This window comes from Thermobia domestica, chromosome 17 (assembly GCF_964235325.1).
Source record: "Thermobia domestica chromosome 17, izTheDome1.hap1.1, whole genome shotgun sequence".
In the NCBI taxonomy this organism is placed as follows: domain Eukaryota; kingdom Metazoa; phylum Arthropoda; class Insecta; order Zygentoma; family Lepismatidae; genus Thermobia; species Thermobia domestica.
The window spans coordinates 13,653,343-13,671,372 of NC_137470.1; the positions used below are offsets into that span (position 1 = coordinate 13,653,343).

Sequence of the window (18,030 nt, forward strand, 5' to 3'; positions counted from 1 at the left end):
GCCTTTCCGTCTGGTTAGATTGTTTCCATGCGAAGAGGATGTCGCGATAATTTCTCCTAGCAACATCTCCAGATTAACTAAGAACCACTATGCACATAAGGGGTAAGCAATTTCATGATAACTGTCAACGAATTTCAGTGCTTGTTTTTCGTTGTGGAAAAAAATGTAGAGTACATTTGTATAAGTAGACGGCACATTTGTCCCTCCACAGAACGTAAAGATTTTACAATAATATAACAATATTTATTCTTAGAATTCCAAACTACGGGGTATGTACTTAAGTGTGGGAAGCCGTCTAGTCGTCAGATATCAGAGCAAAACCGAGCACGGATAGCAAGATATTTTTAAAATATGGATTTAACAATCCAAGAATAGAACACAAGGCTAGAAATCTCTAATTTCCGGTTTTAATGTCAATCGCATTAGAGCGAAAACGGTAAAGATAGTGAGATTTTTAAAATATATTAATTTAGCGATTTTCACATGCTTAGCGGTAATTTGGGGTTTAACGTGCCTCCTTGAGTAAAATTGCATGGAAAACAAACATTTACTCTATTAATATTTGTGTACAAAAATCACGCTTCTCCTAAAAGAAAATGTATTTGAGTGCTTCAACGTCCTCGACAAAATTCTGCGTACGGATTTAGCATCTCATGACTAACCCCTTCTCTGCCCTTATCACGAGTGATGGAGTGGATCATAAGTTACTGGGTCACTTGGGTCACAACTTTTGTCTGGGTCCAGCTTCTTAGAGCCAGTCCGACCCGGTGACTTATGCAGATCCGGACAACTTAGAGACCCAAACAGACTTGGTCACCCAGACGGATGCGGAGAATCAGACAGACCCGGTACTCCAGAAGTAGCTGAAATATCTCTGCAGCATTACGTCGTTGATTAATGGTGCTTGAGCTCATTCATTTGTTTGATTACCGCTGTGACATTTCTTAATGAAAATACTATGTTTTGAAATGAAATGAAATGAAATCTTTAAGTTTAACGTCCCACGGTTATGCCGGTTAGGCTAAAGGAGACGGTGATAATGAGAAATGAGTGAAATGGTGGAATGAAGAAAGTGGGAGGAAACGGGAGAACCCCGAGAAAACCCACGAGCATGGTGTTTGTCCACCACAAAGTCCACACGGCGCGAGCTGGGATCGAACCAGGGATCCCAAGCACCGGAGGTGAACGCTCTACCACTGAGCCACCGCGCCCCCCAATACTATGTTTTGACTACCTCATAATTTCACAAATATAATTTGTTGTCCCATGCGTGGTTTCTGAACATAACCAATACGAAAAGAATCAACTAAATACTACTTAGGCTCAATGGTATTTTCTATATTCTAAAGAAGTTTTACAAGTCGATTAAACTTTTGACAATCCCTCATAAGAGGAACATGTAACTTGCATTTCTGTGATTCTGACGCGTGTGTAACGAGAAACTACATAATTTATAGTGTTTACCAAACATTGTTCGGATCATGAAGTCTAGGAGGCTTAGGTGGGCAGGTCATATAGCCAGAATGGAAGAAAGTAGGAACGCTTTCGAAATTTTAACTGGAAATCGAAGCAAAAAACGGCCATTAGGAAGACCTAGGCGCAGATTGGAGGATAATATTAAGACGGATCTCGCAGAAATAAGGATACAAAGTAGAAAGTGGGTCCTGTTGGCTAAGAGCAGAAGTAAATGGATAGCTTTTTTGAATGCGGCATTTAACCTCCGGGATCCATAGGCGATAGACTTAGCATTGATAGAATCCCTAGGCAGGTATACTTTTCAAACTTAAATTTTTATTTCACATTATTCCAAAAGTGAAAGCCAGAAAAGAGAAGCCTTCTCTGTTACGTGCTGTAATGCTAGGAATGTTGACAGGGGAGTCACTCACAGATTAATTTTTCCTATTACATCTACAGTCAGAGGTCTAGGCTAGGAGTACACCTCATTTTCTTTCCAGGCCCTGTTAAGATGACAACGATTCAAAAGATTTTCTTTTCGAGGCAATCTCGCTGGTTCAGTGGATAGATCCCGTTCTATGATACACGAGGGGTAATAGTATACATGAGAACCCCCTGATCTGCGTTTCTTCTGTGTTCTATTACCACTTCTACATTAAATACCATAAATTTTCTACGTAGCGCAATAGTAAGAAGTATCCATGTGCACAAGACATGCGATATGCGTTAAATTCCCCCCTCACACACACACACACATAGACATAGATAAAGTACAAGGGCACTACACATACAGATATAAAGTACAGGTACGTTCTTTTTTATTTTCGTATGTCGATAAGTAAATAAAAGTCGCTTTGTTACCCCCTTTGTAAGTTCGTACATACTCAATAAATAATCCCTAAAAATATGAGCGTCCTGCTCCTTCGGGAACTGATGCAGCTTCATGTATACTATATCCACACGAGGTCCCGGATTTGATTCCCAGTGAGAAACAGAACGCACCTGGATTTGATTGAAGTCCCACTTTAAACTGCAGATCTGGTCTCGCTACTCACTACTGACAAACCAACGTAAATACAAACCAATCAGTTATGCAACAATTGAGGAGTTTGATGCAATAAGGTCGTAAGTCTGAAACATGCAGTTGGAGAAAAACGATGTTGAAAATTTAAGTATTTTTTTTTCCTTACATAAAACAATGCAATATTTCAATTCAATATCGGAATAAAATGCTGCATGTTACCAGAGGCTAAACAAGCACGGAAAAAGCCACGATTGTGTTTGATGCAAAAAGGGCGTAAAATCGCTTACACCCTTATTACGTCAAACTCCTCAATTGTTAAACTCGTAACAACGGACCTTCTTCCGAATGCTGGTTTTCTTAATCTAGGTTTTATTTAACCGAAGTTTAGCCAGTAAATTGTATTCGTGGATTGAGAGTGCTCTATATGTGTAAGTATTTTTGTTAAAGCTGTTTTGTTTGGGAAACGTCTGTGAAATTTGAAGCAACACAAATTGATTATTTGTTCGGTTTCAAAAGTGTTGCATTACATTTTTACGATTGAAAACACACGTTAAAGAATTATTATCAAAGCAAAAGAATAACGCAGTAATAAACAAAAAGAAAGAAAAAATTGTTGTCAACATTTTGAAATAGAAGTATACGGTATTTTGTCTTCTACTATATTTATTTCCCCCGAATACACAATAAAATTAAATATCTTGGCTTACATTGGGCTTTGATCTTATTGTACTTTCACACGCAAATGGGTTATTAAAGAGACTGTTTCACGGAGCGACTTACATTTACTTAACTTCCGATTCGTGTTAAGTTCTAGTTGTAAGCAGGAACGCTTTCGGAGTTGAACGCATTGGACGTCGCCTTGTATACGTGAAAGCAAAACAATGCAGTTGCTTTTCAGTGTACTCCGAATATTTGGTGTAGAGAAGGATTTCTCGAGCGTTGTATAATTGAGAATGGACTAGTGTCAATCATCCGCTTTGTTGGGTTAAAATAAGAAAAAAATAGTAATATGTTCCGTTGGTCAGTTACTTTTTATTATTACTCAAGCAGACTCTGATAGACGATGTTTTTTGTCTCGTATTTTTCAACCAAAACATACAAATTTTCAGGATTTCCAACTAGAAACATTCTCAAATAAACTTGGTCGTGTGAGAAGCGAGGAGTTCTCTCCGCCTCCCCCTCCCCCAAGTTGCAGGGTTGGGGACGCGGCAGAAGTCCTAAAAGGCACAAGTCCTAAACGGCACAAGACCTAAACGGCAGAAGTCCTAAAAATCATTTCGCGTCACATGTCCTAAGCGGCACAAGTCCTAAAGGGCACAAGTCCTAAAAATCATTTCGCGGCACAAGTCCTAAACGGCATTGGACCTAAAACTTTATGACTTATGAATGTTACCCGCAGTCTAAATTTGGATTTAAACGGTATTTGAAGTGTCACTGTTCATTTCAGCGACCCCGAAAACTATAGATTCCGCACTAATATCGGTCATTTTCGATCGTTTTTATATATCACCCCTCCCCCAAGTTCTGGGGCTGAATTTAGATTTAAAGGCCATCTGAAGTGTCATTGTTGACCTCAGCGTCCCCAAAAACTATGGATTCGTCACTAATATCGGTTAGTTTTGATCACTTTTAAACGTGTCTCGCCTCCTCCTTCCCTAAATTGCACCGTTAAAGTGAAATGACGAAAACCATTCCAAGCCCAAGCCCCATCTATGTTGAGAATTTGAACGAGATCGGTCGGGCAGTTCAAGAGTTATTAAGTCGCAAACATACTGACTTTCATGTTTTTATATACAGGGTGTTCCAAAACAAAACCGACAACATTTGGTAGGTGATGCCTGACATCAAGGTAAGACAAAAAGTATAGACCAACCTGGGTGCACAAATGCTTGCTTTCGAAAGAATAGTCTGCCGAAAATATGAACAAAAATGAGCTTTAAAGACTCATAGCTCCAAAACTATGGGACCTACCGTAGTCGGGTCAAGACTTCACTTAGAAACTAGTATGTGAACCATCCAAATATCCATGTTTCAGAATCCTACGGTACTTCCGTAACAAGTGTTATATATATATATATATATATATATATATATATATATATATATATATAGTTGGTGAGTATTTCAGATTATATGCCCTTAGCCAAACTTCCTCTATAAAAATGTGTGAGTACCTTAGGGTTCTGGAACATAGATTTCTGGATAGGACACATATTAGTTCTTAGGGTCTAAGTGAAGTCTTGACCCGGTTACAGTAGGTCCCATAATTTTGGAGCTATGGACCTTTAAAATTCATTTTTTCATGTTTTCGACATCGTGTAACTCTGAAAGGAAGCATTTGTGCACCCAGGTTGGTCTATCCTTTTTGTCTTATCTTGGTGTCAGGAATCACATCTCAAATATTGTCGGTGTTGTTTTGAAACACCCTGTATAGATTCAGTTATCTATTTACTACTGCTTCTACGTACTCTTAAGAGAGCATGGTGATTCACTGGAAGAGCGGTGAATTGTAGTGAGAAGAGACTTTAGTTCGATTCCAGCAGGCCATGTTAGTTTCTGGTGGACATGATCTCCGTGGATTTGTTCAATGTTCTCCAGTCCCTTGTCATTTTCTCATCAACTCTTGTTCCAGATCTTACTTGCAATTGAGTTTCCTTTAGCTTGCAGGGCGTAACTATTTAATATAAAACTAAATATTAAGTTTTCTGTGCTCCTTTTTACTATATTAATATATTTCCTGTGAATTCAGGTTTTAATTTTCTTGGCCTGATTGCTAATTTTTCTGTTCTTTGAAGTACATTTCTTTGGAAACTTGTCAGATGTGCGACAGAGATTGAACCGGGATCACCATATTAATAGGCAACAACAAAAGAGTATTTTCTTCTCCATGTGGCACTTAGTCTTCACATACAGTATCTGTTATGGAATGCACATCGATAGACAAGCTAATATGGAAAGGGATTTTACTACTTTTCGTTGTATATATATATATATATATATATATATATATATATATATATATATATATATAATAGAGAGAAAGAGTTCCATTACATGAAACATAAAGAATACGGCGACATGTATATTTACTTGTGTAGGACATGTTTTAATGATTTATCTCCTAACTCCAACGCAATCCATACAACAATTACGACACTTGGGTTGCATAGTACAAAGGATAAAGACAATCTGCTATTTATTTTATCTATAGATAAATAAGTAGCAGGTTGTCTAATATAGATTTACCCTTTGTACTGTGCAACTCATTTAACAGTTACGACGTTTGGGTTGCATAACAAAAATGATAAACTGTATATTATACATTCAATCGGGTAATAGGCGAACGATTCTTGCTTTCTAATTGAGAGTTCTCGGGTTCGAATTCCGTAGCCGTTATAAGTTGATCATAATTGTTTGTTAAAGTTTAATGCCCCTTTTTAGCACCCAGGCTATATGAGACGTGAACTTACAATTTAAAAAGGAGTGCCAACTTATGGAATGTGTTCTTTATGGAAACCCGGGACACTGTGCACCAATCGCTCACTTCGATTCCCGGCGGAAGTTCATGTGGTTCGGAATTCACGTTACTCAGTAGGTCCACGTCTTATATAGCCTCGCTGCTGAATGGGACGTTAAATCCAAACTCACCTTAACTCAACCAATCGCTCACATGCAGGATTAAAATTTAATCAGGACTTCCCTTTCAGTCTCATCACACTAAAGTGGAGTACTTTGAAATACTGTCGTATATAAAATATACATGTTGTGCCCGACTTCTTTTCCATTTCTCATTATTAATTTTCCGGTATTAAATGGCCTCGCATCTGCTCTATCTGCAACTAATTCATAAATAAATAAATACAATAAGTTGCAGTGTACTGTAGAAGGGAGGAATTAGGAGGTATGTTTTTGTCAACTTTTTCCCTCACAGGTTATAGGCGTTTTTCTATTTTTTAAGAACTGATTGTATGTTGCAGGGTCTTCTGCACCTACTGTTGTAGTGGTAAGCTTTCGTCATCTTTACTTTTGATGCTGCAACATTTTTATTGTTATTGGTCTGATTTCCATCCAATTACTCTCTTGGGGGTAATTGGGTGCAAAATGATTAAAGCCAGTCCCGGTGCACATAAACCCGTGAGGGTGATTGGGTATAAATGAAGAAGCCTCAAGCTTTCGTTTGATCTATATAACTTGTATTTCACTTAAATCTAATAGTTTTGTGTGGCTTAGAAAAAAATATACTTTTGTTTACGCAAAATAGGGAGTAACTTATTTCTAAATGTCAAAGATATTTGAATGTCTTTTCAAGCCTTCCGGTTATTGCTTATAGCATATTATATTGTCGTGTGAACTTAGTCCAAAATATATCACATATGAAATAAAAAAAACTATAACTGTCAAAACTTTGGCTGAAAACGTAAAAAAGTTACAAAAACCAAGAGAAACAGGCCTTGATATTCAAACCAATCTAGGAGAAAGTGATAAAACTAACGTTAAATAACTGTAAATTATTACAATACAACATATGCTGGAACTCTGGATTGATAAAAAGGTCCTATTTACAGCATCAGCACTATTGGTATACACAACGGCCACTGGAAGCCTAAGTTGAATAAAATAGCTTAAGTCCAATGCACTAACATAAAAGTGTACACTACAAAAGACAAAGATAGTACAACATTTAAATGAATTCTACGCAAAAAATGTTCACTTAAGGCATTCCACCCATTTATTCCGTATCATGTGGCCAATTACACCGTGGAGGTAATTGGGAGGTACAAATTTTTAACAAAATTTTAACTACCTCACAGTGAGGATCCAAGATTGCTGCTCTTCACGGCACCATCCTTATGATGATTTTCATCAGCAGTTAAAAATCTGGCTCAAAACAATAGATGCGCGATTTATTGTTCAAACCGAAATACACACAAACCTGAAACTCGGTTTCAAATGTAATTTCTCAACCAAATCAATTTTTGCTTTCTGGCATTATTATATCCTCTCAAAATTCATCTAAACTTTTGTTTCTTATAAACATCTACCCACTCGAAATTTGGTGTAATTAAATTCCATCAAAATATACTGAAATGCAAAAATATCAATTTTTAAAAAGTTTTCCGCCCAATTACCCCCTGCACTCACTTCCTCACTTCTACCCTATAGCAAGTGAAACCGTGTGGATAGAATATAGATAGTAACTAGATGGTATGAAACCCACCTGACATCTAAGTACAGCTGGGTTGTATACCACCAAGGGTAACCCCCATTTATAATAACCCCATCCCTTTGTCCTACATCCTGACCAAAATTGATGGTGATCCATCAGGAAGTTTTAATTTCTTTGTGTGCGTCCTGGGTGGACTTAGAGCAACTGACAAACAGGGTGAATATGTAAACTAGTTTTAAGTTTGGTAAACCAAACTCGTTAAAATTTAGCCAGCCAAATTCTGAAAGTATATTTCCCTATACTAATTTCTCTCTTTAATATTGTGATCTGTATACAAGGGTGATACAAAATTTGTCACAAAATTTTGGGAATAGATTTTTTACATCAAAATAACAACAAAAAAAGTTCATGTGGACGTGTGGTTGGAAGTGCATAGTTTCGTAGTTGGAGGGTGCCTAAAACGTGAAAAAAAAAGTGAAACTTAAAGGTCCGTATTTGCACTACTATAGGACTGTTCGTATTCGGGTCAAGACATCACTGGGGAACTAAACGGCATGACGAACATCTTGGTATTTGAATGCGGCGCTCCAAGTTCCCTTTAAATGCCGCTAGCAAATGAGAGGCCAGCTAAATTGCCACGTTTATTTTGCACACATCCACGTCTATCCCCTGTCACCTAATCGCGCTGTAGTTTGTCTGCTTACCCATGGCCACACCCCTTTACAACTTGGCAACGTCCCGCCAGAGCTTGCGTTTTATTCGTTTAGCTGAAATGCCAAGATGTTTGTCACAGGCCTTAGTATGTGAACAATCCAAACCCCCATTTTTCAGAACATTCGATACTTGCACAATCATTTTTAGAGAGGCTGTTTGGGAGTACTTGATCTCACTCCATCTATCTCTCTAAAAATTGGTGTACAAGTAATGGAGCATTCTTAAACATGGATATTTGGATAGATCACATACCAGTTCCTTAGTGAAGCCTTGACCCGACTACGATAGGTCTCATAGTAGTGGAGCTATGAACATTTAAAGTTCACTTATTTCATGTTTTTGGCACCCTATAACTCCGAAAGTCTCCACTTTTGAGAACAGGTCCACATGAACTTTTTTTTCTTATTTTGATGTGAAGAATATGTTCCAAAATAATGAGACAACTTTTAGTAACACCCTGTACAAACGTTTAAAATTATATATATATATATATATATATATATATATATAATATGGCCTCTTACGGATTTCGTTTTTAATTACTTTCAAAAAAAATCCTTTCTTGAGGCAGAAAATGCATGTTCCTACGAACAGGAAAAAAGCAACATTACTGAGACATTTTATGAGAATCGTTCCCATGACAAGTGTAATAATACGTTTCTTTTAAATAACTGGCTTAATGAATAATTAATATAAAGTCTATTTCACAATAATCATTAAATAGTTCTTAACTTCGTGATTTTTTTCCTCTCACCTGACATTTGATTACGTTTAAAGTTAACGACGTGTAACGGTATGTTCTCTGTGTAGTTATATCTTGATGAATTGAATAATTCAGAGAAAATTACTATTGTTATTTTAAACCGAAGCAAGTGTTTCAAATTAGTTGTATTTTTCTGAATTACATATTTTATTCATTTTTTTTTTATTTTGTGTAAACAATACGTGTTGTTTACGTTTGGAAGTAGATAAAAGTTCAAACACGATTTGTGAAACCACTGCTTGAAGACTATTCTCCGCTTTCCTTTTACTGAAAGCTTGATCTGTAATATACTCTGTCTTTCTATCTGTGTATTTTTTATGTTTTGTAGGTTAATCTGGTATCAAGCTCTTCGTGTCTCTCATTTCAGATGAATCATGACAATCAACGAATAGATATGTCCCTGTTAATCCCGTTATTGCCACACTGAAAAATTAATAATACATTGCTATTGCAATCTGCCAAACACGGAAGAGATTTGGGTTGTATACTTTTAAGGATATATGATGATTCCCCTGAAACACATGAAACCCGTTCTACATTAAAGTGATTTACTTTGCGCACGTAGAAGGATGAATTAATATTCTTATTAATGACATGTTTTTGTGTACTGCAGAATAATTTCCTTTTCCTTCTTATTTGATATCCATTCACGTTTGGTGGTAAATTTTAATCTGCTTTTAATTTTGCATACGGAAGGACATTTCTCAGAAAGCGTGCCTTTTTGAGAAGATATTAACAAACAAATGGCCAAAACCTGTTTTCTTCTAAAAAGACAATTCGTGTAATTGCTTCATGAAACTTGAGAAAACCTTGGAAACCTTGAGTTACTCGGGCAAATATAGGCATGCGAAGACAATCTTATTAACGAATGTAATGAACAATGAAATTTATCATTGTGTGTCCTAACTAATAAAGTACTAGTACCAATAATATGAGAGTAATGTCGTAAGTACAAGGTACGTTCTTTCATCTTAACGTACTTTTGCAAATTTATTGTTTTCTCATTTTCCTGTTTTCTGCGTATTCATTGATATTACTTTTATTCTCTGATCTATCCTTGTTGATAGGAAGTGGTAATAAGTACGAGGGCAACTCAAAAATTATCCGCAATTTTGACATAACTCGTGTTACATTGCTCTTACTGACCTCTGTCCTTGTATACTTTATTGTTATGCTGTTGTTGTTATGCTAGAAACTTTGATTCTAATTCCTCAATTTGTCTTCCATTTGTTGCAGATAGATCATGGCCGCTCCATTAGAAGTTTGCATCAAAGAGGAACGAGTAGTGATCGTTTTTTTGGGGGGGGGGAGAAGGTGTATCAGGGGCTGCAATCCATCAAATTTTTCGGCACAACAGTCAATAGTCACTCGTCTGTCTAACAGAACCATGTTATGTGAACGCTCAATGTTTGTGTTTTGTAACCCACCTTAAGCACCCGGCTACCTGAGGCGATCGCAAAGCGTATTTATTACTCATGCGTACGCTTGGAATACGCTGATCATGTATTTAAATCTAGGTGGCTAATCTCAAACGCGAAAGCAACAAAAACGCCGAGAAAACGTCAGCTCGAGCGTATTTGGTGCGTTTCGGAACAATAGACCGCCTGCTGTTTAAAAGATTTCAAAAGGAAGGACAAAAAGGAAAGACGTGTTGCCGGGCAAGGGGATTGTAGCAAGAAACAGCTGCTTGGAAGATGGTTTGTGCAGAATATTGGAACTCTGGACCTGGCAAAAGACCCAGAAACCCTGACTGGTCCACAGTATGATTTACAACTCTGGCAAAAGTAAAATTACTGAATAGCCACCTTGGCCGCGTTCGCTACAGTGGGTAACGCGTTAGAAACGCTTTCTGAAATAGCCACTCTGTAAAGGTACAGAACAGTTGTCATTATTTGTAGCCGTAGATATTCGTCCGACTCCCTCGGGCGTAACATTTGTGCGACCATTTTTGAATTTTTCAATCCATTCCTAGACACTTCATTGCGGCAAGACACTGTTCCTGTATTGTGCCTAAAGTCTTTGGTGGATTGCGGCCACTGATACATCTTCCGACCACAACAACCGAATCACTGCTCGTTGTTCCTCTTTGGTGCAAACTTTTAATGGAGCTGCCATGATCTTTCTGTAATGAAAGGAAGACAAACGGAGGAATTAGGATCGAACTTTTGTAGCATAACCACAACAACATAACAATAAAATAAACAATGACAGAGGTTACAATGAACAATGTAGGGAGAGTTACGTCAAAATTGGCAATAATTTTTGCATTTGTACATCCTTTGAAGGTAGTAGTTAACTTGCATAAACTACCTTAAATTGACATCTTTCTACATGTTAACAATGAATAAATTGTAAAATGTATTACTTCCAGACCAAGGATGTTATAAAATAGAGGATCTGCCTATATGTATCTTCATCCTATTAAATTAATGAAGCCAAAAAATAACTGAGCATCGGCAAGTCTGATTGGCTACTCTCGTTTCCACCATTGTCTGATTGGCTACTTTCGTTTCCGCCATGATTGTTAGCTCAAAACATTGCGATGTTATTGGGTAGAGTGGGCAGAGTAAGGGTGGCAAAATTGTGACGTGTGGCTTCAAGATTTTGTTGTAAGGGCAGATCCTCTATTTTATAAGATCCTTGTTCCAGACAGTTTCTTTCAGAAACATTGTTCCGGGGGGCATTCTTATTATTCCGGGGGGGGCACTGCTATTACTATTCTATCTGTTATTATAGTCAATTAAAAACGTATTATTTTGGTCTGCCTCCCCCCCCCCCAAATGTCTCGAAGAAACTGCTTCCAGAAGTGTAAAATTTGATTCTACGTTTGAGTATTGAAATTGAAATTCGTAGCTTTAGTTATTGACGATAAATAATGTCGTTCATTGATTTTAGCATATCCTATCCTAATCCTAACTACATAATAAAACTACATGAACTGACATAAAATAACGAATACTTCCGGTTGACGTGGAAAGTTTAAATTTGGCATGATTGTAAGTTTCCGGGACTAACCTACAGGAAAATTGCCAAAAGTTAATATTTTTAATTTTAGGGGGTCTAAAGGGGGATGAAAAAATTGCCCATATTATTTAAATAGACCTTTTTTTGGGACCTATAATCTCATATTTTAGATACTTGAAATTGGAATGAAAACTTGAAATTCGCTATGCTTGTACGTTTTCTATAGGATTATTTAGAAAAAGTCACTGAAGATAGACATTTCCAACTTTAGTGGGGTTTTATGACAATTAGTATAAATAATCTTCCGTGTGTTATTTATATGGGACATTTCTACACCCCAAAAATATTGTACACTTCCTGTAGGCATTGTGCTCCTTGTGGTAGTTGAAGTAAACCTCGAAGGTTTCGCCTCTTCTCGACTTACGTAACGGGGCCGCGGTGGATCAGTGGTAGAGCGTTCACCTCTGGTGCATGGGGTCCTTGGTTTGATCCCAGCTCGCGCCAAGTGAGCTTCGTGGTAAAAAAATACTATGTGCGTGGGTTTTCTCGGGGTTCTCCCCTTTTTTCCCCCAATTTCTTTATTCCACCATTTTATTTATTTCTTATCATCCATCGCCTCCTTTAGCCTAGCCGGCATAGTTGTGGGACGTAAAACTTAAGGCTTTCATTTCATATTTTTTCACCCTCGTAACTTTTAGATGAATGGCAAGTCTAGAACTGAAGTGTAGACTCGAAGTGTGCTCACTAAACGTAGATGATCCTTTTTATACAAAACTGCAGAATGCAAGAAGCGTCCTTGTCTGGAAGTTTCCACGTGTATATCTGAAGAATAAAAGCAATTTTGGGCTTGTCTCAATAAACCGGATTTTTGGAAGCAACCCTGACTTAATTCATTCAGTTTAGACAATTGGTATTTTGTAATGAAGCCAACCTGGAATTGTCTACATAAATTTTACAAAAATGTAAATATTTACAATAATTTCGAGATTTTTAAATTTGATATAGTGCAGCGTAACGTTCTCAGTACTATGAGATATTTATAAAACTCATCTACCAGCATTTCCTTAACACATCATCAAGACAGAGCCAGGTTGCCAAATCCTTGTGCTCTAGGTTATACATCTGAACACCTAGAGTCACAGGGATCAAGATAGACCACTACACCTCTTCACAAGGGGGGCGCGGTGGCTCAAACAGCATCATAGCCGTGAGTTTTCTCAGGGTACTCCCGTTTTCTCCCACTTTCTCATTCCGCCAATTCTTTCATTATCATTTACTTGCCTTAATCATCGTCTCCCTTATCCTAAAGAGTATAATCGTGGGACGTTAAACTGAAAGATTTCATTTCATTTACACCCCGTCACAGATGAATTGTCTTCCAGTGAGAGAGCAGATGCGTTCAAAGGGAAGACTTGCGCTTTGAAATGAACTGTACCTTACGATGCTGAGTCAAAATTCAAAAATTTTTTGCCCCATTGAGTAATCGAAATTGGGACTTTATACACTAAAAAAACGAATGATGAACAGTCAGCTACATGAGAGCCTATTTTCTTTCCTGCTTTTCAACTGATTATGTTGTTGCTCGTGGTTCTGGGTTCTATTCCCGGTGAGAGAACACAAAGAGATTAACTTGACAATCATTCTCTGTCATCATTTATCCGTCTCCTTTAACCCGAGAAAGCCCACGCTAATTTTACCCTTTAAAGGCCCAGGGGGTGCCTCCTGCTGCATATACAAGCTACCTGAACTCACCGTGACCATTTGCATTTTCCGTCATTAATAGGAAAGGCTAGTCACTACTTTGCTATGAAATCATTTGTCAATGGTAATGAACAATGAACAGTATCAAATAATTAGAAAAATATATACGTCAATAGGAGCCTCAGAGGCACCCCTTGGGCCTTTACGTTAGTATAAAAAATAACGCTATTTTTTTCTGAGGTAAAGAAAAAAAAGGTTAGGAAACTCAATTAGAGGGTGTATTTCAAAGAGATAAAAGAATTCTAGAGCGCAGGACATGGGACGAAATATCTATTAAGAATAATAGCATTAAAAATTGACCAGGGTGCCTCCGAGGCACCCCTTGGGCCATTACGTCAATATAAAAAATAAACCTATTTTTTTCTGAAGTAAAATAAGGAAACGTATGAACAACTCAATCAGGGGGCATATTCCTAAGAGAGAGGAGAATTCTAGAGCGGAAGACACGCGACGAAACATCTATTAAGAATAATTGCATTAAAAGTGGACCAGGGTGCCTCTGAGGCACCCTCTGGGCTTTCTCGCGTTAACCTAAAGGACATATTCGTGGGACGTTAAACTAAAAGAAATTCGAAAGCCTATTCAATTCAAAAAAAAAAAAAAACTCGGGTGAAATGCGATAATTTGCTAATGGTGGCAACGATGATGAGAGCGTGGCTCACGAGAAGAGCGACGAAAGGTGTACTGGTTACGTTTAGCTCCTTTTCAGGTGTCGGAGGAGTTTGCGCAGTTCATTCTAACAGGTGGTAGGAGAGAGCGTGACCGAGTGTGTGCGTGGCTTGGCACACCGGCGATTGAAACCTGCATGTAGTGTTTGCAGAAATGTCGCACGGTGCGTGTGATGGGTCTTCGAAGATGACGCGACATGTGGACGCCAACACCACGGACAGAGAAACAGGCGAAAGGGCAAGTTCTTCGCTAATGAAACGTGTCCTCCGGCGTTTAATTCGGCACATGATGCGGCGTCCACGAGAATACGGCGAGTACAATTTTCCAATAAGTTCTTGGAATCGGAGTTACGAATCCCGTGAAAGATTATCAAAAGAAGGATCCCCATCTGGAAAACACAAAGGTATGTTGTTATTGTTGTTTACATGGTTTTTTTTTTCAACAAGTGTATTACTATTATCAACAGTAAAACGAATCGGCAAAGAAGGGAAACTTTTTTTTTCTGATTGATGGACTAATAGCTGTGTAGAGCATATTATCCAGCATCCAGTGACTTTTAAGAGAAGATAAAGTGGAAGTTCCGGTTATAACTCCCAACAGTTGTACCAGGTATGAAATATTGATGTCATATTTTCCATCCATTGAATTTTGTTTTTGTTTCCTTAACAAAATTATAAATTTATAGTGAATTAAAAACCAATTCGTAAGTGGATATCAGCAAGTGTTTTTTCCTTTTTTTTTAAGATAATTTTTTATAAACTTATTTTCGCACTAAATTAAAACTTGGGAAACAATAGTTAAAATCAGTGACCTACACAAGGGGGATTCCGGGTTTAAGCCCCCCATTGAACAGGAGATTATTCAAAAATAAAGGTTTACCATACTAAAATCTATACAAGCATTTGAAATGATGTGAGCTTAGGAATTTGAGCCCCTTTGACGATATTGTGCATACCCTACTTTTTAAAGTTCTTAATAATTATTTCCTAACCATTAAAATATTAATCTAGTGGCTTGCTCCATGTTCACTCTGGAATTATTATTTAAATAATTATTATTTTTCTGACCACAGTATGCATTTCTTTATTAAAAATAATTATTTCGTAACAAATTCCATAACTTAACGTAAACTTTCCTCAGACGTTAATATGTATATAATAAGCAACAATTTAATATTATGATATATCTATTACCTACATTAATATGAGATATTTATAAAACTCATCTACCAGCATTTCCTTAACACATCATCAAGACAGAGCCAGGATACCAAATCCTTGTGCTCTAGGTTATACTTCTGAACACCTAGACTTACAAGGATCAAGATACACCACTACACCCCTTCACAAGGGGGCGCGGTGGCTCAGTGGTAGATCGTTCACCTCCGGTGTTTGGGGTCCCTGGTTTGATCTCAGCTCGCGCCGTGTGGACTGTGGTGGACAAACACCGTGCTCGTGGGTTTTCTCGGGATTCCCCTGTTTCCTCCCACTTTCTTCATTTCACCATTTCGTTCATTTCTCATCATCACCGTCTACTTTAGCCTAGCCGGCATAACCACGGGACGTAAAACTGAAGGATTTCATTTCATTTTTTACATTAATATGAACATACATATTAACGTCTGAGGAAGATAACGTTACGCTATGGAAACTGTTACGAAGTAATTTATTTTTAATAAAGAAATGCATACTCTGGTCAGAAAAATGATAATTATTTTATCTAGTGGGTATAAACACGAAGAATTAGCGTTGTCGCCAACAACTTCTAGGTGAATACACGGGTAGCATTTTATTAAAATATAGGCCAAGCCTTTTAGATACTTTTTTAAAGTTCGCATTATGCATCCGTTGTAAAATGGCTTTACACTGTACGTTGAACGATGCTAATAAATAAAAAATAATTAAATGATGTATTTAAGAATTTCTTTAACTTTCAATTAAATTTGTTGGGTGCTCTTTGTTTTTTTTTTTTTTTTTTAGCTGTCAATTATTTAAAATTCAATTTATTATTTTTAGTCGGTATTTATGACAGATATTGTGATGAAACTAAACAGAAGCCAACTATCTATATAATGTTTATTATACAATGTCAGAGGCGTATCTGGAAGGTACATACTGAGAGGGGGGCAACCAGTTTAACCAGACAATGATAGGTAAAGCATTTAGTTTACTATAAACTTTCAAAAATATATAAAATAATAGCTTCAATTATTTTTGTCAATCAAAAACCTGGGGAGGGCTAAGTCCCCCCCGGCATCAGGCAAGATCCTCCTCAACAATTTTAATTTGTTTTATAGTTTTAATCTAAACTAATTAGTATTCTAAATAATTCTGTTCGTAGTTTTTCGATATTATTTTTAACTATCATCAGATACTTTTCATAGTCTTATGTGAATTATAGCATTTATTTTTAAAAAATCTTTTTTAACCATGGAAATAATGTCTTCAACCTTAGAAAACATGGCTTCCAGTGCGTACTTATTTTGATTTCAATATTTTAGGAAACATTGACAAAGCTTTGCAAAAACGAGAATTCTGCAAGATAAACGAATGATTGTAATACATTCAAAACAGAAAAGCATGGGAGATTTTTGTTTACGAACTTCTTGTTTTGACTTGAAATGTGAGAATTGTTTTTTTGTGATACAGTATTAATAACTAGTATCAGTTGTTAGAAGCTTTGTTAGTTATCGTTTGATCATTTTTTTCTTATATTTACTTTTAACTGCTGCATGTTCTTGTGATTTACCTGTTGGGTATTTAGGTCAGAAATCATATAAGATTGACAATCCTAAGATGTTATTTAATTCTTTCCCGTGCCCCTTCATGACTGAGTGACTAACACGTGTGCTTTCTTTACACAAGATCCTGGGTTTGATCTTACAGTTAGGTGGAGAGTGCATGCCTCGTATACAAGCCCGAATACTGACTTGGATATTAATTTAAACAGTACAGTCCCTGTTTCATACGCTCGTGGTGTTGAAAAATTGCATTAAATTCAGTCAATTAATCAACTTAGGGTTTTTCCAATCATTCAATCAACATAGGGTCTTTTTCAATCAGTCAGTGTAGGGCCTTCCTTCACTTGTTCAATGAATCACTCAATCTAGAGCCTTCTTACAGTGAATCAGGCAATCAACTTAAAATCTTCCGTCACTCAATCAGTTAAAGTCTTCCTGCAGTCAATCGATTTAGACATTCCTGTAATCAATCAGTTTAGTGCCTTCTATCAATTAACCAATTTAAGGTTTTCCTCCAGCCAATCAATCAGTTAACGTCGTCTTCCAGTCAATCAATCTATTAGCGTCTTCCTCTAGTCAATTAAAGAATTAAGGTCTTCCTCCAGTGATTCAAGCATTCCTCTAATCAATCAATTTAGGGCCTTGTTCTATCAGTTAATAAATTTGTTTTCCTTCAGTCAATCAATCAGTTTCTCCTTTAGTCAATCAATTCTCCCTTTAGTTAATCAATCAATTCAACTTCTCCCTTTAGTTAATCAATCAATTCAACTTCT

At 37.0% G+C, this 18,030-nt stretch overlaps 1 protein-coding gene across 5 annotated transcripts in view; it reads left to right on the plus strand.

The window, feature by feature from the left end:
* LOC145674581 (uncharacterized) overlaps positions 1–18,030 on the plus strand; it is a 476,266-nt gene that overhangs the window by 256,595 nt on the left and 201,641 nt on the right. For 2 of the 5 annotated variants that reach the window (XM_081744772.1, XM_081744771.1), the window contains exon 1: positions 14,647–14,920. The exons of 2 other annotated variants lie outside the window; for them this stretch is intronic. In XM_081744772.1, coding sequence (XP_081600898.1) covers positions 14,671–14,920 — 250 coding nt within the window. In that variant the 5' untranslated portion in view covers positions 14,647–14,670. Of the gene's footprint in view, positions 1–14,644; positions 14,921–18,030 lie in introns of those variants that run through there. One more of the 5 variants, XM_081744774.1, reaches the window with a different exon arrangement.